Source organism: Malus domestica, chromosome 09 (genome assembly GCF_042453785.1).
Source record: "Malus domestica chromosome 09, GDT2T_hap1".
In the NCBI taxonomy this organism is placed as follows: Eukaryota; Viridiplantae; Streptophyta; class Magnoliopsida; order Rosales; family Rosaceae; genus Malus; species Malus domestica.
The window spans coordinates 15,025,662-15,047,536 of NC_091669.1; the positions used below are offsets into that span (position 1 = coordinate 15,025,662).

Here is a 21,875-nt window from a genome sequence, read left to right on the forward strand (position 1 = left end):
GATCGTCACTTGAGAACTACTTTCATTTTTCATGATATACATGCTTCTCGGTTACAATGTGAAAAAATAAAAGCTACTAATGTACATTGTTAAAATAATTAAGCAATATCGCAGCTCCTCAAATCCATTTAATAGGATACATTAAGAAAAATTTGCAAGCTACCTATTATCGTTGATCAACAACTTTTTACATACATTATGTTGGTGGCAGCAAAGGTCGATCAGCAACCTTGTACAAACTTTATTCCTTGCATAACATTCACAACAGTAATATCACATGACAGTTTTATGATCACAAAAATTTCAGCTAGGCCAGCACGAACTGTCACAACCTTTCATCTAGATCCCGAGCACATGCCAAAGCTCTCAGTCACAAAGCTGAAGGCACACCACTGATTGACTCGAGACCCATAAACACCTCGGGTAACATTTTTGACCACTGAGAATGTTGATTTCTCTGATCTGCCTTTAGATGAGAAAGGAAGATTTCGGGGGATGAGCATATCAAGAATGTAAGAGACTGGATAAAGGGGTTTGATTTCACTTTTGCAGAAACTATACATAAACTTTCTCAAAGATACAATGTCCGGCTTCAATACTACTCAGAAGACATAATTCATTGAAAAAATTTCTGGATGGGAGCAAAATTTACCTTAACACCGCCATAAGCAAATCAGCAGCATTGTGGAGAATTTTTGTTCAGAAACTGAATGGAAAATCAAGAGTTTCAAATTCAATCAGGAGCATTGTAAAATTATTAAAATGCGTAAAAAATGTTGATATATAAATATTATACATAAATGCATATTTGTCATGGATATATAAACTATTACCTGTGAAAAATGCGAAAGAACAATTGGAATAATCGAGAAATATCACTGAATGTGTGCATGAAAATCTGACAACTCCCTGAAAATTGTTCCCCTATTGAAGAAAAAATGTGTGGCAATCCATCTCTCAAGCTTCTGTTTTTCAGTTTAGAAATCGATGCGACGAAAAGAATAGCAAAACAACGTGAGCAATTGATGCGTATGAAAAGTTATTAATACCCTTGGTTAAAGAGAGGAGAAACCATTTCGGATTAAACATGTTGTTCAAATATTAGAAGACATTTATATTTTATATAGGGCAAATCTGGCATTTCATTTATCAGGATTTTTTTAAAAATATATATGAAAAAAGATATATAAAATTGGTAACTGCAATTATATATTATTCATATTGATCAACTTTTGTCAATTTTTTTCTTAAAATGAAAATGTAAACAAATAAACATTAATGTTAAACCTAATATATATACATTCTATTTTTAATGAAAATAGCATAAGAAAGTAATTTGGTTACCTTTGCATCAACCAATATGATGTTCAAGTCAGAGAAATGGTCGCCACAATTTTTGAGTTTCCAAATTTTGCGTAGCAAACATTGAAGTAACATGGCTTCATAACGTTAAAGTGTAACAGGAAAAACAGCAACATGGGCGGGCATGCTGGTATATAGGTTCTAGGGAAGCTTGGTAATTTTGGTTTCTTGGACTTATTAAGTAGATTCGTCAAGGTGGGCCATGACTATGTCATATGCTGGTTCATCTTTCGGTTTAGGCAGACAGTAGGCTAGCTTCAGGCTTCATAGAACTGAGCTGTTTGGATGGCATGGGAAAGGCAAATAAGGGAAAACACGAGCATCAGAAGTTTATATACAGGGAGATTGGATAGGTTATGATTATCAAATGATTGGCCAAGGGGTAATGCCAGTTATAACAACGGAGAAAGGAGGTGGATTGTCTGCCCTCCCATTTCCATACTCTTCTCATCCCCTCCTGTTTTGTGTGGTCACGGTTAAACAACATTTTATATTCCTTTTACTTTTTGTTTTATTATTTTTATAAAAAAAATCAATATAAAATGTTGACATGGTTTAACCGTAACCACACAAACAGGAGGAATGAGAAGATTATGGAAATGGGAGGGCAGACAATCCACCTCCTATAACAACAAACATGAAAATCTCAAAAGACAACCATAGTCTACCTGTTGGTACCATCATTAAACATAGTTTCTCCTCCAAGAAACCCTTACTTGGATCAAGTAAATTATATAACAAAAGAGGCGTTGGCTTTTGAATAATAAGTTTAATTTTCCCTTTATGACAACAAAGTGTAAAAAGAGGCTCATTATTTGTAGATTTTCTTGTAATAGATTTTTGAAACCAAAATAATGCACCACAGTAAATACATTTATAATTTTTATCTCCCAAATCCATATACTCTTCGAAAATTCCTATGAGAAGGAAAAAAAATACATAATGAGAATAAAAGGGACTCAAGTAGGTAGTGTTAATACAATTTATTAAAATTTTGAATAAGTACTTCGTCTCTTCCTTTGATAAAACGCTTGACCCCTAGTAATTTCATGAGAAGTAGTATCATCTCTGGTTATATCAGCCATGCTTTCTTCCTGCAAAGGTTTATTTTTAATTGTTTTCTATCGTTTATTTAGACTCTAACAATTTTCTTCATCATCGCGGCTTAATTTTTTTCTATTGGTTGGTGTAGTCTTTTTAGGAAACAAATTAGAGTCACAATGTTCATGTTCATTGTTTGCGCGACAATATTTTTTGTTAGACATTTTTATTTCGCTTGCATCAAAGGAACTGGAGCTTCCTTGTATAGTCAAGCTTCTCCTGATGTTCCTAGTTGTTTTCTGCATTGTACTTGCAAATTAATAACCCCAAGCAACGAATTAGTAGTTGAGGAGAAACAAAAATATATGTACAACTATATTTATAATCCAACCAAGTAAAATAAATGCAAACGAAGAATACATGAATTAGGATTTCCAAAACACGCTATTACAAAAAATCAATCACATAAAAATTCTTTTAAACGATCTTTAAAAGCCAAAAATGAAAACTGACCTCTTATGAAGAGCCAATGAGAAGGAATGAAGCAACAGAACACCTGTTCAAAAATCCATAAAAGAAATATAGTTCATAGTTCAAAATTGCATGCCTCTACAACACCAATATCATTATCAAGTGTAGGTAAAGATATTTGCAAGATTTAGATACATATTAAGATGCAATAGGGATTAACTTTTGATAAATAAAATAAATCAATGTCTTTTTTCGTTTCAGGGATAAAAATAAAGGTTGAGACTCAAGAAATGAAATTAATTACAAACCTGATATCTCGGGTTTTCATTTTTTTTTTCACACAAGCTAACGTAAAATGGGGGTAAAGCTAGCCGACGTTCACCTCTCTCAGACCCTGCGTAAAGCGGGAGCCTTGAGCACTGGGTACGATCTACAACACAAGCTAACGTAAATCCAACAGAAGAGAGAGAGAGAGAGAGAGAGAGAGAGAGAAATAGAAAGACTTACTGATGAGTCAATTGTCAATTTTCTAAAGAAATCGTATCCTTTCTATGAGTGCATCACAACCTTCAAAAAATACGTGGATATCAGTACAATTGTAAGAAAAAAGAATGAGAGAATCCACACTAAATAAAAATATATATATAAAAAAAAGAGAGAACTTGCCCTCTTTCCCCTCAAGTATGGATTGTATAATGATTTCAAGTATCTAGGTTGCTTATATCCTTGGGTATGGTTTGTGACTTAGTGTTTGTGGTGAAAGTGACTTAATTTTTGGTTGTAGGAAGAGGAGGTGGGAGGATTACCGCCAACCACTAACTCCCCCTACACCAAAAATTTATGGTTTGTGACTTAGCGTTTGTGGTGAAAGTGACTTAATTTTTGGTTGTAGAAAGAGGCGGTGGGAGGATTACTGCCAACCACTAACTCCCCCTACACCAAAAATATTTATAAGTCTATTCCAGTTCCTCAAACTTTGATCCAGATTCGGAAAATGCATCCTTAAATTCCCAAAAATTGTCATCAAACCCAACATCTGGAGTACTGGATACTAACTTATTTTTAATTCAATGTCTTTCAGCGTTTTGCTGCTGTAATTATGAGAATAAGGGAGCCTAAACTACAGCTTTGATTTTTGCATCTGGGAAGATGGTGAGCCCTCCCAAAAACTTTTTAGGATTGTATTTGCTGACAACAATATGATTTCATTTCAGCTGTTCATATTGTTGTAATATCATTATTGGAAGCGATTTGCTTTTGAATCTTTTTACTCCTATTCAGTTCCTTCTTTTGTGGAAAGTGTCTTTCTCCTTTAATTCTATGCCTGTTAGTGAGATATGATAAAACAGTTTATCTTACTTGAATCATACCCCAACTGATTGCGCTATTATCTATTGATGTGTTGCATCAAATATAAAGATGATTATGTGTTTGTCAGAATGTGTTTGGAATTGTACATGATGAGTGTGTCAATTTTTGGGTGCAATCAAGTAATGATATTGCTTATTTCAGAAAATATCCTTAACAGGAGAGCATTTTTTGGTTGCTAATTTTGACTATTGCATCTAAATTAAGTGTGTGTTTGATTGGTTATGGTCCTTCTGGATTGCATGTCATGTAAAAAATGTACAGTATGTCGATGCTTAAATTCCTAAATTTTGACGCTTAAGATATATATTTGGTAATGGACTGATCTTTTTATGAGCATGTTTATTTAATATTTACTAAACTTCTATGGTAATAAATTTGGCTTTAAGTTTACTCATGTCACAACCCTGGTAACTAGTGCATTATATTTTGTCGACCCTTTTCAACTTGATATACACCCTCTCTTTTCCCCACTCTCCCTTATTTATGATTTTAAATCTTGAGTTATGCACCCATCATACCTTGGATGCCTCTGGTTAAGATATTTAAATTTTAACCAGATTGGTATTAACATAGCAAAAGTGGCAGCGAGGAAGGTATCTGTTGAATGCTTACAGATTGGTATTAACATAGCAAAAAAGATAGTGATATATGTGAGTTTTCGTAACTTTTGACCCGATTTTAGGCATTTTAAGTTTGAAGCAGAGTGACAGTGGGTAAGAATCAACTAAAAAAATAAAGGAGAATCAGAAGTATTAAACAAAAAATATTACATGCCAATGAGAATATATAAATACACACAAAATATTACCTTCCAAAACATTCACCTCTCAGAAACACCTTGAAATCCCCCACAAAGTTTTCCAATTTCCACCAGAATTGAGCTTCTTCCAGTGTTGAGAAGCCATCCCAGAAAACGGAAAGTAGAAGAACAAACACTTGGTCTGCACAAACTATTCAGATTAACAAAACTCAAAATTAGATTCCTTCTGAGTAAACCACACAAACCAAAGAAACACCAATAAAATGAAGTAGCTTTTTTCAACAGAACAAAAAAACTCCAAAACCAAAAACTTGAAAATCTAATAAAAATGAAGAACAAAGATTACAAATTAGATAACCAAAATTACTAAAAATAAAAAAAAATCAACATGCATCAAACACAAAACTAATCTGTAAAAGCGAGGGAATCCATTTGTAATATGCTTTTTGGTTTTGAACCTGAAGAATTTGATATTCTGACCAGCACACCGAGGAAAGGAATTAAGCCTAACGAAATTGAACCCAAGCCTCAGAAAATTGACTTGAGGTGTTTTCTGCAGTTTGATCGGTTCACACACAACCGGAATCAGCGGTCCGGTGGAAACTGAGACAGAGACAAAAATTGCGAGGATACAGTTGAAATAGGAACTGAAACACAAAGAGAACACGAAGCAGATTTTGACATATAATAGGTGTAGAAGGTACCTGTGGTGATGAGGAATAGATGATGATGATCTGGGTTTTTTCAGTTGGAAAGATCTGGAGCAAAGTTGCTGGTGAAGAAATCACGGAGGAAGCACGGAGGAAGAGATGACGAAGCAACGATTGAAGAGCGCGAAGTAGAGATCGAAGATAGTAGAGATGGAGAGAGATGGCGAAGCTGAGTGCGGGTTCCCGAAGAAATCGAGAGATTTCTATTGCACAGTAGGGGGAAAATGCCATTTTACCGTATAATGCATACAAAAAGCTAAATTTACAGAGCAACTCGAGGGCCAAAAAGGCATAACGCTGGCGAAGGAACAGTACCACGTTTTTCTCTTTCAGTATGTACTAGAAAATTTTACCCACGCGTTGCTGCGGGATTTGAAATTGGTATGAAAAATTATCTTTGAAATATAATAGATTGTGTGATTGAAGATTAATACTATTTACATTGAAAAAATTGGAAAAACTTTTACTTATAAAAGATTTTACGATACAATCCAGATACAAAATATGGTAAATTTTGTTCTATCTTCATGCATTATGTTATGGAATGATATATATAAAACTAGGTTCCAGAATACGTAAACTTCATAACTTGGAAATTTTTTGACAAATTAATCAGATTGAACTGTGGGATAGCAAGGTCGCCTATAAAGTTGTGAAGTCGTGGAAGCATAAATGACAAATAACAAATGAGTTTTGAGAAATTATTCCACAAATGTCATTTTGCAAAATGCATCAAAGACGATTGGTATAAGATTAGCAATCATGAGTACTGTAACAACATCAACAAAATAACTATAAACCATAGTTGAACTGAACATAATTCAAATTTCATTTGCAAAAACAAAAGAATAAAAAAAACAAACTTATAATAATTCAGCCTTCAATCCTGAAGCCCTACTCAAAGAGCCAAACTTGAATGCAAGCTTTCTGAAATTTTCCAAACAATATAGAAAAAAAGGTAGCACCCTAGTCAGAACTGAACCGAGGTGCGAGCTTTCTAAGAAACCCAGATGACAAAATCAACAAAATAGAATGGAAAAATGACTAACACTTTTAAGGCATGCTCGAATCTAGATCTTAAATTGGTGGTGGGTCGATTGTTGGTCACCAACTCTAAATGAAGAATTCATCAGAACCTAGAAATTTAAACAAAAAACTTTCCAAAATCAACATTTACTAAAAACCAATTACTTGGTTATCATGCATGATGGCTTGTCAAAGACTGAATTAAGGAATGCACAACTTTACTTTTATGATTATTTTCAATGATAGCTAAAAGGTCAGATCCAAATGAAAATAAAAGTTAGGACTTCACAAAACCAATTAAAAATCTAATTCCAAAGTTACAAACACCCACCAAATGATTCAAGATAAAGTTTTAAACTCAAGGTCAGACCCAAATGAAATCAAAAGTTAGGACTTCACAAAACCAATTAAAAATCTAATTCCAAAGTTACAAACACCCACCAAATGATTCAAGATAAAGTTTAAACTAAAAAACCCAACATAAACAAAAGCATTGGTGTGAATTAACTGTATCTAATTGAAGAAACTAAAACAAAAGTACAGTAAATTATAGACCTCAAAATGTCAAGCAACTAAGTTCTTCCTCCGACGACCCAAAACTCTGAAAATTCCACACACAAAGAAAGGTAAATCCATTAGCAATTCATAGCTTTCAAAATTAGCAAAAACTTGGGCAACAATAAAGATGCGTTGACACCATCACTCTTTCTCCTTATGTATTTGAAAAGATATTTTATAAGCAGTTCATGTAGTCATTCTGATCATGTTGCATATAAATTCCTTTTCTACAGAGTTAAATATATGACAGTTTATGGCATCTGTTGAATAACATGGTTGAAAGATTTTAAAATTGATACACTCAATTTTTATGTGTAAAACTATAAAATATAGCTAAAGCTATTGGGTCTATATATCCATATCAATCATGTCGTAATTGAATGTTTATTGATGTAAATAGATGATTTCAGTGATGTGATAACATGTTTCTTGATCGTATATGTTGAAGTTTGGTCTAAGTTGGATAAAAATCGACCAAAATCTTAATAAGAGACTCTTTTAACTTTTAACCAAAAAATGAGCACCACAATACTACACTTATAAGTATTATCATGCGCAAAGCACTGATTGCCACTTTTAGAGCAAGAACAATACTTTACCAAAAGAAAACAACAAAACACTCAAAACCCAAAAACAGAAACACAATTAGGACTCAAAACTCCTCAAAAACATGAGAGAGAGAGAGAGAGAGAGAGAGAGAGAGAGAGAGAGAGAGAGAGAGAGAGAGAGAGAGAGAGAGAGAGAGAGAGAGAGTGTGTGTGTGTGTGTGTGTGAGAGAGGAGAGAGAATAAAAAACAATATTATTTTTCACACAAACTCAAAATTGCTTATAAAATTACAAATCAAAACAAATGAAGGCAAATCCAAAATTTCCCTAAATTAAATCTAATTAGTTAAATGTTTGTTGCCCTATAAATGTCATTACACCTGACACAACTTGCTTTGAAGTTGATATTTTGGTCAATCTAGGGGAACATGAGAGACTGGTTTTGGAGCAGTTGTCATGGAGAATACCATCTCCCTGTTGAATGATCTAAAAAAGTTGTATAAAAAAAGAGAGGTTGGAGAAAAGCCGATTTGGGAGCCAAAGAAAGCGAGGTTGGAGACCGACAGAACACAATCCATTCAGTTGCATAAAAAAGTTGTAGATGCAAGATTAGAAGAACTCACCACAAAACTATCCACTTTGAGACCAACAGAGGCGAAAAGAAGGGAGAGCAGACGACTATGAAAGAAGATAACCAAAAGAAATGAGAAAAAAATCGACCAAAAGTAGTGAAAAGGAACTGAAACACAAAGAGAACACGGCGACAGACGCATGGACGCCAAGGGCATAACCTTCTTGTCACTGCAGAAAGCAGGAAAGAAAGCTATCTTTTTGGTATGCAGACGGGATGGGACGGGACGGGATGGAATGAGACGGGACGGAACAGAATGGAGAGGGAGCAAACCCTCGGATGGAAACAAGGAAGAAGAAGAAGGAAACGGAAAAGTTATAATTTTGTGTTCCACGTCGTTCCCAGGGTAAGGCGGAGCGAAAATTCACGCAAAATTCGTTCCGTGGAACAGCGCGTTCCACCCATTTTAGGTGCACCAAACGTGAGATGGAACGTCTCGTCCCACTTCGTTTCGTTCCGTCCCACATACCAAACGGTACCAAAAGCAACGGAAAAAGAATTTTGAAGGGCAATTTTGCCACTTTATTGTTAATGAATTGTAACATTGTGTTTAGGTTTTAATATATATAAATATAATATGCTCAGATTTGATACAAATTTGAACCCCATTATAGTCAACAACAACCATGTCTTATCTCATTAAGTTTTTTTAGTGGAAGTAAGGTCAACTGTATTATTCTATAACACTATTATGCATGGTTTTGCGCAAGGCTTCTACTAGCTCTAAGTACTCTATATCTTTTCTTATAATATATTTCAAAGTCTTTCTAAGTCTTCATCCACTTTTTTTTTTCCATGAGCTTTCGCCTCATAGTCATATCTTCTAACCGAATTATCAGTAGGTCTTCGGTTCACGTGTCCAAATCATCTTAGCTGATTTTCTTTCATCTTATCTTCAATTATGGCCACTCCCACTTTAATTCGGATATACTCGTTCTTAATCATATAATTTCTTGTGTGCCCACACATCCAATGAAGCATTCTCATATCCGCTACATTCATTTTTTGCATGTGTTGCTTTTTGAACGCCCAACATTTCGTGTCATGAACATCGATGGCTATATTGCCGTCCTATCATTCTTCTTGAGTTTTAGTGGCATACGATGATCACACATCATAACCAATGCACTCTTCCATTTTATTCATCCAGCTTGTATTCTATGGTTGAAATCTCTATCTAATCTCTGTTCCAAATCCATTATAATCGAAGTATCAAAATTGATCAGAATCTAATTGTCGAGCACATAATCTCAATTCATCTCCTACATCGAATTCAGATCAAAACCCAATCCATTTAATCATGTCAACTGTACTAAGTAATCTTTGAGAGAAGTTGAAGAAATCACAAAAGTCGAATAGAGAGAAGAAAATGAATAACCGTTTTTCATTTTCACTCAATTAATGGTGCTATAATTACAATTTACAACTGAGAGTATTTATAAATTGCAACAGTATACACTCATATAATTACATTAAGACACATCTAATTGGAGAAAATTGAGGTTCTAACATAAAAAAAAAAGGACAATATAGGGAGTAGCCCAACTATTTATAAGCACATGCAAGATTTCTCATTTCCCCGATATGGAATTCACTCTCAACACGCCCTTCACGTGTGACGAATTTTCAATCATAACTATGGACAACATAAATAGGGTGACTTGGAACACGGGTGGTCGTTGAGCTTCATACATGGAACACTTGCTTTAATACCATGAAGAAAGTTGAGGTTCCACAATAAAATCAATTGGCAATATGGGAGTAGCCCAACTATTTATAAGCACATGCAAGGTCCCTCGTTTCCTCGATATGGGACTCTCAATATGCCCCATCACATACAAGGAATTTTCAAGCATAACTATGCACAACACAAATAAGGTGACGTGAAACACGTGTGACCATTGGGCTTCATACATGGATAATATGCTTTGATACCATGAAGAAAGTTGAGGTTCCATCATAAAACCAATTGGCAATATGGAGAGTAGCCCAACTACATATAAGCACATACAAGGTCCCTCATTTCCCCAATATGAGATTCACTCTCAACATCAATAACACAATAACACATATCATAATCCTGAGTACACACCCTATCAAATTAAAGGTCTTAACCGTCAAAGCATAGTCAAGCTTTGCAGCTGAAAGGTGCCTTCCAACAGTACAAATGGTCTTGGATTCCTAGATCCGCTAATTTGGTGGCTGACAGACTTATATCTGTAAGGATTTCGAAGATGAGCAACTATACTTGGGTCGACAGACCCCCCCCCCCAATCTTTGATTGTATATATTCTGAACAAGGATGGTCTACCTTGCCCACATTAAGTCGAGTCTGGATGGAGGGAGTTAGGGTGACATAATGTTGTTACTTGTGTCGTTCCCTGGCTTTGTTCCTCTTTTCTTTTTTGGTTAGTTTTTTGTTAGTCCTTGATGTGGGCTTTCCTTTTGTTCTTGGCTTTGCCCTAGTGTAGTTCCAGTTTACCAAAAAAAAAAAAAAACAGTATGTCCATTTGCAAACCCCCACTTGATATGCACATGCACAATCTTAATTTGTTATGCTTGAGAAGCAACATGCTCGCCTTTGTTTCTTGGTGGGCACAACAACCATGTTGCATGAGGTGCGGGTTCCAAACTCAACTGTTGGTGGTATGGGTGTTGTAATCTGCGACTCTAATGGAAGCTTTATTAGGGTTGCTTCATTTGTTTTCCAGAAGGTGTTCTCTCCTGCTCAAATCAAAGTGTTGACGATTAGAGTTGGTTTAGAACTGGTTATCGAAGGGGGTTTACAAAATATAGTTTTTGAGAGTGATTCACTTCAGATTGTTTCTGCATTGAATGATTCTTTTACTGATTTGCCGACTGTTGGACCTATCATAGAAGATGTCAAACCCTTTATGGAAATGATTGTTGAAGATTCTATTACCCATGTTCGCCAAGATGCCAACTCTATAGTCCATAGAATTGCTAGGTTTGCTCTTCATTCGGAGGGTAATTGTACTTAGTTTGGTCATCTTCCTTTATTTATATGTGATATTCTACGAGAGGACCTCATTTTTCCTTGTACTGTTTAGCCTAGTTTATGGCCTTGGAATGAAATATCTCGTCTTTTATCATAAAAAAAGAACTATGTTGCCCTTCATTGTATTATCAATTAGTTAACATGCAACTTCAATTGAACTAATCAAATTTTATAAGAGAATCGATAGTGATAGATTACAATTTTTTAGAAACTCAATTAATGAATTGGTAAGGGAAAGACTCAACGTGTTGCATGTGTACAGTTTGTAATAATACAACGTCTAAATAACGTGCAAATAAAGTATAGGGGGTGCCATTGATAATACAAAACACTCAAACAGATAAATTGCAACATAAGCAGAACATATTTGTCAGTGAATGTCATATATATACTAGGTGAGGAGTGGCTAACAGGAACGACGCTTTGGCCGAGTGGTTAAGGCGTGTGCCTGCTAAGTACATGGGGTTTCCCCGCGAGAGTTCGAATCTCTCAGGCGTCGTCAATCTTTTTCCAGTTTTTTCTTCTTTTTTTCAGTCAAATTTATTTGTTCATTCTTGTTAAAATAGAACCTTAGCCGGGTTATCAAGCCCAAAAACCAATAGCTAGTCCATGAATCTTAAAAAGTGGGCTTTGTATATCTAATTTTTATCTTTGAACACCTTATTCCTTTAGATACCTAAATATTTTTTTAAGGGAGACAATTAGTAGTAAACCACGTTGTCCACCTCTTTCATGGCCGAAATTTGAGAAGACTTACAGAGGCATTTCAGCTTTTCTCTAGCTACTAATTTGGCTTCCATATCAACATCAGGTTTCGAACTTGAAACCTCCACTTTTTAGTTTGAATGAAGCCTTACAATTCGCCTTTTACCACTAGCTACCAACTTATGGTTTTGGATACTCATGTAAATTTATAATATTTTTAAGGGAACTTTAACGAAAAGCAACCGGTACTGTTCACTTTAACGAAAAATCACATTTTTACACTAAAAAGTCAATCCTGGTACTATTCACTTTACCCTTTATTTTATCCTTATCATTAAAACTCAAAGTTTTCAAACCTTTTTATAGAAAATAGAGAAAAAAAATTGGCACAACCATTCAACCTGCTCTGCCGTACCCTTTCTCTTTCTTCTTCTTCTGCATCTCATCATTCTTTATCAAAAACAGAAAATCTCAGTCCAGTCCATACCCCATGTCCATCTCTGGTGAGCGCCATTAGGGGCTCCACTGCATCTGGGGTTGACAAGATCCACAGCAACCGCTGCTTAGAAAAGGACGACGCCATTTTCTAGACTCTCATTCAAGCACCCTCTGAAATCCTTATGGCTTGGAGCACCAAGAGGAGGTGGTGGACCCACCTACAATGGGATGGCTCTTGACGATGCCGTCCCCTTGCCCTCTAAGGAGGAGAAGGAGAAGGAGGAGGAGCACCATAGTCCATAGTGCGACCACGGCGTCGGACGGCCAAAGTGGGAACTGGGTTTTAAAGATTTTACACGTGAGGTCTCTCTTTCTGTACCCAGGAGAGAGGAACAACACGGAGCAAGAGTGGCGACGTTGCATAGCTTCCTAGGGAAGATGAAAACACCGTGGACGGTTGACTCCGAGAGAGAGAGAGAGAGAGAGATGGGTGGTGGCTGCAACATCCTTTCTCCGTTCATTATTTTATTTTATTTTTAAACTGCTAATAACTATTACCTAAAATTTAGTTGGGTATTTTGGTAATTTTATGATGGATACAATGGTTTTTAGAATAAGAGAACTTCAATGAAAAGTTCTCGATACTGTTCACTTTAACGAAAAACCTTATTTTTATACTAAAAAGTCAATTATGTTATTATTCACTTTACCCTTTATTTTGTCATTTTCATTAAAATTCAAAGTTTTCAAGCTATTTTCATTAGTTTTCCCTTAAAATAAAGAAAAACTTGTGGCCCATAAAAAAAAAAGGTGTACAAAGAACCACTCAACTTAAAAATTATTAGAGTATATTGTCGATTTTCTACTTAATTATCATGTGAGTGAAAACGTTCCTAAACTATTTTTCGTTGAATTAAGTCCTTAAAGTCATTAGAAACTATCAATTTCATCTTTAATATTCTATTTCTTTTTCAGTCAATATAAGTCATGTGACTTGCAAGTGGTAATATCGTCATTTTCTCGTCCATAAACTCTTAATAATATCGTCATTTTCTCGTCCATAAACTCTTAATATCTGTATATAGATTGCGAATCTAGCTTTTAATTTACTTTTCAAGTTTTAACTCCATTCACTATTTTCTCGTAAAGTTAAGTTTTTAAACTCATTAAAAATAGCCAAATTACCATTAAAAAAGTATCACATTCAAGTGACTTGACTTAATTGATTAATTAATATTTAAATAGAATAGCTTTGAGTATTATAGCAAGGATAAAATTGACAAGTCCTAATAAGTTTAAGGACTTATTTAGAAAGAAAAAAAATAGTTTAAAAACTTAATTTGTACTCAGGTAATAATTCATGAACCAAATTGACACATCATATTTATATGCCACATGGTTTGCATAAAAAAAGATTAGGTTTATTACACATAGCATCCATCTAGTTTATGATTTGTAAAAGTTAGTACCATATTTATTAAAATTTGACAATTACTACTCTAAGTTACAATTTTTTACACACTATGTCCTTTTTTTTTTTGGATTAAAGTGGATAATTTATTACCAAGAACACATATTATAAACAAAGTATGGTCCAAAAACAAAGTAAGCATAAGATGGACCATAAAACAAAAAAGGGCCCAAAAACAATTTTGAAGCCCAACACACAAAAAACAACAAAAAGGAAAATAACCGTATTTTGTGACGATAATCGTTGTTGTGGTGGTTCTAGGAGGATGTTGCAACCTCTCTCTTACACTATATGTCCCTTGTAATATTCAAATAAGTGGGATAGCAAACCCGGCCCACAAACCTCCGTTGGGATGAGGTGAGCATAAGCACTTCCCTACTCTCCTTTACATTGGCCAATGTGATCCCGAGCTCACAATCGATATATAGCTTCAACAAGCTTCCCTTTCCGACTCCGGTATGTGAAGAGTGTGAGGAATGTGTATGTATACAGTGTAGGGAGACATGATAATAGCGGAAAGTATATTAAGATAAACTGTAATTGAAAAAGTTTGATTTCTTTGGCTGCATAAGACCATTTCCAAAGGAGATGTCAAATATACCAAATAGGATTAAAAGACATTCAAGTGTTCTCCAATAGATATGCCATATATGATGTGGCATGTGAGTCATTTGACTTCTTACTTTCTAGCTGCTTTTTTTTACAGCAAACAAAAAAAGAGTCATATATATTTAATTTAATTTTTTAATGCATAAGTCCCATTAACAACCAATAGAATACAAACCAAAACTAATTTTGATTATTTTTAATAGTTAGTGTAACTCTAGGCCCAATAAAATAAATATTTGACACATCTATTGAAAAAGAAAAAGATTTAGCACTTGTATTCAATTTGTTACATCAGCCATTAAATAAAATTTTAACATACTATATTTGACATATCTTTTGAAAATGCTCTAATAAATCTAAAAAAGAAAAAAATAGTAGTGAATAGGAATCCCCTGGATGGGTGAGTGGGGGGTTTGGATTAGGCCTAAGATACTGTAGGCAGATGCGACAATGGAGGGGAAGAAAGAGTGAATTTTCATTTTTCTTTTTTACTTTTTAAAATATTAAAATATTTTTAATGTTATTCTGCACACATGGCAATGACATGGAATCACGCTAAAATAAGTGGGCACCAATTTTGCCACATCATCAAACTTAACAGAACTTTTATAAATTGACGGGAATTGAGTTTTATAAAATAAAGTGAATTTGAAGTAGAGTTTCAACGGGCATAACAAAAAATAAAGAAAACTAATGAAAAATGCTTGAAAACTTTGAGTTTTAATGATAAAGATAAAATAAAGGGTAAAGTGAATAGTACCAGGATTAACTTTTTAGTGTAAAAATAAGTGAAAAGTACGGAAAGTTTTTCATTAAAGTTTCCCAAAAAATAAGCATATATTGTAATCTTCTCATCCTTAATAGAAATGTGATGATAATAATATAATATGATACTGCGGACCATAGTAATGACCTACGTGAGAGTCATTGTATTATTAGGAGGTTACATTAGTATATGTGCAGGCATTACACATTATATTATACAAAGGAGTTTTTTAAACAGTGGTAAAATTTAAAAATAGTTTTTGTTATTCAATGGTCGATTTAATTTGTTCGTATCTTATATTTTGATCTCAAATTCTTCAAGTTGCTATCGCTTAAGATTTACAACCCCATATATATAAAATTATAAATTAAAAGTTCACATTGGTTGACATTGTCCAATTCCAAAAAATAAAATTAATACCGACTTCTGCTTGTGGATATGAACTCAAATTACCTACTACCTTCTTTTCTATCCCAAAAAATAAAATAAAATTATAACATTGGTTGACATTGGTTGACATTGTCCAATTCCAAAAAATAAAATTAATACCGACTTCTGCTTGTGGATATGAACTCAAATTACCTACTACCTTTTTTTCTATCCCAAGTGATAGCGATGTTTCGTTAAAAGTTACAACATGATTACATAAAGCATGACATATTGGATGCATTTTTTCTAGTGATCAAAACTTCGATCTGAAGGGAGTAAAGCACAACAAAGAACATAATAAATCTTTTATATGGCCCCACAAATAACACAATACACAAGAACAAGAGGTGCAAATTTGCCATTATAGATCAATGATGCAAGATTCGAGATCGAGGAACACAGAACCATGACGGAAGTGACACTAGACAACAGCTTGGCGGCACAATCAAACACCAATTACAAAACCACCAATTCATCTCCATAGTTAAAAACAAGGTAGCGTGTTTGGACCATCAACAACATCACCGTACCTCAAACAATCCGCATTACCACGACCAAAGCAAGGAAACCCATTGCCATTCCTGCCATGGAAGGCTTCATAGCCATAAATCAAGCCATAATTCCGCCATGGGCTCACGCCACCACAACCATAATACCACATAAAACCCCATGAATTAATCTAAATTTGGAAGAGAGCGTAAATGAGGTGTTCGAGCAGGAATTTCGGCTAAGAGGATCCCTGGCTTGAGCACACAGCTCCACGAGGAGTTGGCACTTTGGTTGGTTGTCGGGCTCCTGCTTGTTGAGAGATTGCAAGTGGAGGACATAGTTAGTTCTGAAATGTGCCTTTGTGGGGCCTTAGGTGTAGGCCTTGAGACTCGCAATCAAAACTAACTAAGTGCTTAGGCTTGCCACTGCCATCTCAGTATGGCAGATGTAGAACAAGAGTATTTAAGTCGATTACTTGCGCTCCAAGTTATTCTGACTTCTTGTTATCAAAGGATTGTCGTAGATAAGTTAAGTCTACATTAAATTCTTTTCTATGCCTTGAGATTAAGGACTTTTAGTTCGTTATCTTGTATGGTTTTAAAGGGTGGAAGTCATAATCTGACTAAGCCATCAGTTTAGTTTCCATTCAGTCTTTTGTGACAGTAAAACCACTAAGTGAACCAGATCTGAGAACTAATAGAACTTTTGATTATCAAATGACTGGAAATGACTTGAATACATACTGGAGAACACATAATAATACCAGATCTATTAATTGAAAACAAGACAAAGAGAGTCGGGCAAGATTTCACCTTGTCGGGCAAGGTTGAACGTCTTGCAGCCTCTTTTCTTTGTGGTTACAGAGGGTCGTGTGCTAAAAGGGGACGGATGGCAAACAAGTTTACACGAGGGGATCAATACTACAACATCTAGATAAGGTAGCAGAGCTTTTGCACCGGACAAAAGATGTCCTACTAAGGGAACTATTGCTAAATAGGGGTTGGTAGGTACGAACTGGCTTGAGAGCAGAGTTTGTATGCTTGTTTGTTTGATTGGTTGAGTGTCCTTGTCTCTGGACCCTGTCTTCCCTTTTATAGGCATTTTGTCTTGGCTGTTGCAGGCCTTGCCCGAAAGCACTTCAGTGAGTCATCATTTTTTTTACATGTCCTGCCATTAGAAAGTGTTTTTGGGCTGAGAGTAGGTTGATTTCCATCGGTTGTCACTTCTCTTGTAAGCACATAGCCTTTGTATTAATGAGGAGTCATCATATTGTCCTGAGATGGATGACTAGGCTTGGTGCTGGGCCTCGGGCAAGTCTCCTCATGTTAGTTCATTTGGGCTTTCTTTCCTTTAAGTCCAAAGTTCAAATATTAACCCAAATAGTGCCCTCTTTAATCATTGTTGAGTTTTTGGCCCAATACGCTAATAATGATTAAATAGCCGTCCACGCCTTTACTCGGGACTCGCACCGTTTCAAAGCAACCGTTGGTTAACAAGGACATTTGCACTAACCCACGAACTTTGCCATTAATTATATGTTCATTATATAATCCCCGTTTAACTCTCTTGGCAAAGCACCATAGCAATTTTAAACCTTCGAATTCCTAGTATTCACAAGTCTTTCACCATTTCCAGAAATTTCCCATTCTTTTACTCTTTTATTCTTCTGCTTACTCCTCCAACTTTCTTAGATGACGCTAAAAACTATCTTCACTTAATTTCCCTACAGGATTGCTGAGGGAATTTCCACCATACGTTGTTTGTTCAACGGTTTTCATCACCTTTAGGCCGATCTGCACATTGAGCTCTCCCTTGAGAAAAGATGAGTTCATTTCTTGGGACCAAGGCCATTGGGCAGGGCCATAGATGTTACCCATGACAGGTAATTGGTCTCCATAGTATCTTTAGAAAGGCATACTGCATCCAGCTTTTGTTTCAGGGCTTTTATGACATTGAGGAGTAGCTATGCAGCTTTAGTCGCACTGGTAGATTCCACTTGTGTCGATATTCACACACCTAAACTTCCCCGTAAGTTCTGCTTTCTTGATCACTTCATCATCATAGGTGTATGCTTCGGGATCAATTACCATGACTTTGTCGGCCAAAAAACCTCGGTTGAGCTTGTGGACAAAGGCTCAGAAGATTTGAAGAAGTTAAGACAACAAATGGAATTTGGATACGCTGGAACATATTTAGCTAATAATAACATTGTTTAGGAGGAGTCGGGTGAAATGTAGACCCACCATTGTATGATAACTGCCCTAGTCAAGGATGTAAAACTATTGAGCTAATTTTGATGTAACTTTCAACGTTTACTAAAATGAAAATGACTTCTTCAATTCCTTTTGGCTTGCCTTCTTTTCTTGAGACCCAAATATGATGAACACAAAATTGCCTTTAGATTTTATGTAATGCTTGTACTTCTTTAATGTAACAATCTCTAACATCCCACAAGGTTGGGTGATACTTCTTCAAGAATTTAGTATTAATTGGATGCCTCTGTAAGCTTCCCTCCAAATCTGCTAAGTAATATCCCCCTTTATCCAGTGCTTAGTGAATAATGAAAGGACTTTCCCAAGACAGGCTCTACTTCCCAAAGCCTATAACTTGAGCTCCCAAAGGCAGAATTGCCTTCCATACTAACTCTCATTCTTTGAAATTCTTCAACTTCACCTTTTTATTGTATACTCGGGTAACAACCATCTTCCCATCTTGAATTTTATTTAGAGCTTCAATTCGGGCTATATCTAAATCTTCAACTCCTTGACACATAGCTTGAATGTACTATTCACTGTGTAGCCTGAATTGATTCCGAATTCTAACAGAACTTACATTAATCTCCATGGGGAGCACAATATCTTGCCCGAAGGTTAGGACATAAGGTAGGTCCAGTTGCTGCCCTCTTGGAAGTCCTATAAGCCCACAAAGTATCTCCCAACTTCTCATACCATTTCTCTGGACTCTTGGCCACCATTCTTTTAAGAATGTTCACCAAGATCTTGTTGCTGGCTTCCGATTGACCGTTTGACTGGGGCTAGTAAGGACTAGACTAAACCATCTTTATCTTAAACTTACTTGCAAACTTTTCCACTTCTTTTGAAATAAAAGATGGTCTGCAGTCTGTGACAATTGTCTCGAACACCCCAAATATGTGTAAGATCTTAGTTTCAATGAACTTCTTGACTGCAGTTGAAGTGATAGTCTTCACAGCTGAAGCTTCTACCTACTTGGTAAAGTAATCCATTGCCATGATTATGAACGTGTGTCCTTTGCTAGAAGCTAGGTAAAATTGCCCAATGAAGTCCATTGCCCATCCTTTGAAGGGCCAAGGCTTGCCAACGGGGTTTAAGGGTACCGAGGGCACATGTTGGAGAGGTTCATGTCTCTGGCATTCTTCATAAGCTTTGCAATTCTTTTCCATCTCGAGCCAAAAAATAGCCATATCTTCTAAGCTACCATCTCATTTTAGTTCCAGCTTGATGTGCACCATAGATTTCTTCATGTATTTCGGCCATTACCCTCATTGATTCATCCTGGCCTAAGCACTTCAGTAGAAGTCCATCTGGAGTCCTTCTTAACATCATTTTATCCCACATGACATACTTAATCGCTTGTCGTATATTTTTCTTGCTTGTAGGGAAGGATGGATCTTTTAAATACTGAATAATAGGTGTCCTCCAATCCTCCATCTCCATTTCTTCAGTCATTACATCCAGGCTGAATCCTCTTTCAAAAATAGAAGGGAGATTTCTTTTCTGAACTTCTATATCCCCTTCAAACTTCCTTTCTTGGATTTGTGCTCTAGAAGCTAATTGTGCCATTTCATTGGCAATTGCATTTGATTCTCTAGGGATGTAGCTGACTAATATTTCAGTGCCCTAATAACTTAACAACTGAGTGGCCGCTAAGTAATAACCGGCCATGACGATGTGTCTGCATTTGTATTCTCCATTTAACTGATTGATCACCAGCTCTGAATCACCAAATACCTCAACTTCAGTTGCCCCCAAATCTATCAAGATCTCTAGGCTAATTATCAATGCCTCATACTTTGCCTGATTGTTGGTAGTCTCTTGATAATCTAGGATGAATGAATAACAGTGGTGAGTACCTCTGGGATCAATGATGACAATCCCAACTCCAGCAGCATTCTAAGTGCAAGAACCATCAAAATACAGTCTCCAAGGAGTAATCCAAAGGCTAGTTATCCTTTTTATCACTTGCTGGATCCATTCTTCCTTGCCCGAGAAGGCTTTGCTTGGCGAGATCCACACGCTGGCCACTTTCAGAGTTCCTGGGACGTTGATAATCTCTTTTTGGGACTCCTGGTGCTCAGCTAAGAAGTATGCAATTGCTTGTCCCTTGATTGCTCTTTGAGGCACATACTGAAAACTGAACTCGGATAATGTTAGAATCCATTTTCCAATCCTTCCAATTAGCATTGGTTTTGACAGCATGTATTTGATCACATCAGTCTTGGCAATAATGTGGATATGGCAAGGTAACATATAATGTCTTAGCTTGCAGGCAGTGAAATATAAAGCCAAACATAACCTTTTTATCGGAGTATATCTTGTTTCTACCTCAATAAGGATCCTACTAAGGTACTATATGGCTTGTTCCTTCCCACCCTCATTGTTTTGGGCCAGCAAGCTTCCTATTGACTTCTCTGAAGCAAAAATATAAAGCTTTAAGGGGGCGTTTGTTTGCCCTCACTAAGTGGGACTGGACTGGACTGCACTAGCTGTTAGTCCAATACTATGTTTGTTCCATGCTGGGACTAACATTAATGAGACTAAAGGGGACTAGCATGGACAAAACCCTTCACTAAGAGGTCTTAGCGAGACCCCCCAATAACCATAGGACTAGCTAAGACTATCATCTCTCGTCATCGTCATGCTTAACAACCACTCCCGATAAACTCCTCGTCATCTCCGGTCACCTAGATCATAATAAAATATTAATAATTTATATATTAAATAATATAATATTAGAATTTGTTATTATCCAGCTTCTTAGTCCAACACTGCACCAAACGCTTCACTAAGTTAGTCCAGCTTAGTCTAATCTAAGCCAGTCCAGCTTAGTCCTTGAAGCTAGTCCAGTCCGAGATAGTTCGGCGCAACAAACGCCCCCTAAAGGTTTCCTTCTTTGAGGCAGCATGAGCACTGGTGGAGAAGTCAAGTAAGTCTTTATGCTGTCGAATGCCTTTTGATATGGTGGGCCCCACTCAAATTCCTCTTTGTCCTTCAATCTTAATAGAGGAGTTAGCGGCTGAAACTTGCCCACCAAGTTAGCAATGAATCTCCTTAAGAAGTTGATTTTACCCAGCAACCTCTGCAATTGCACTTTATTGGTAGGAGGAGGTATCTTCATTATTACCCGAACTCTGTTTTTATCGACCTTCACCCCTCTTTAATGAACAAGGAATCCTAAAAAGTTGCCCGACCTTACCTCAAAAGCATATTTCTT

General features: G+C 36.0%; 1 protein-coding gene, 2 long non-coding RNA genes and 1 other non-coding gene across 10 annotated transcripts; 1 reads left to right on the forward strand and 3 right to left on the reverse strand.

The window, feature by feature from the left end:
• Window positions 1-95: 95 nt before the first annotated feature.
• On the reverse strand, window positions 96-5,951 carry LOC103453632 (uncharacterized). Of its 7 annotated transcripts, none has more exons than XR_011571641.1 (10): window positions 5,710-5,951; window positions 5,464-5,608; window positions 5,054-5,195; window positions 3,382-3,441; window positions 3,183-3,268; window positions 2,917-2,959; window positions 1,345-1,639; window positions 834-924; window positions 653-706; window positions 96-466 (listed from the first exon to the last, which is right to left on the reverse strand). It is a non-coding gene; the product is annotated as an uncharacterized lncRNA (long non-coding RNA). The 7 variants fall into 7 exon arrangements; XR_011571640.1 differs by having other exon boundaries at window positions 834-965; XR_011571642.1 differs by lacking the exon at window positions 3,183-3,268.
• Window positions 5,952-6,579: 628 nt separating this feature from the next.
• LOC139188289 (uncharacterized) lies at window positions 6,580-7,387 on the reverse strand. Its single transcript, XR_011571644.1, has 3 exons — window positions 7,297-7,387; window positions 6,765-6,851; window positions 6,580-6,642 (listed from the first exon to the last, which is right to left on the reverse strand). It is a non-coding gene; the product is annotated as an uncharacterized lncRNA (long non-coding RNA).
• Window positions 7,388-11,913: 4,526 nt separating this feature from the next.
• Window positions 11,914-11,995, forward strand: TRNAS-GCU (transfer RNA serine (anticodon GCU)). Its single transcript has one exon. It is a non-coding gene; the product is annotated as a tRNA-Ser (tRNA).
• A 7,860-nt stretch (window positions 11,996-19,855) lies between these two features.
• LOC139187791 (uncharacterized) lies at window positions 19,856-20,860 on the reverse strand. The gene is made up of 3 exons (XM_070804385.1): window positions 20,624-20,860; window positions 20,372-20,554; window positions 19,856-20,281 (listed from the first exon to the last, which is right to left on the reverse strand). Exons 1-3 carry the CDS (start codon window positions 20,858-20,860, stop codon window positions 19,856-19,858), a joined length of 846 nt encoding a protein of 281 aa, XP_070660486.1.
• Window positions 20,861-21,875: the final 1,015 nt, after the last annotated feature.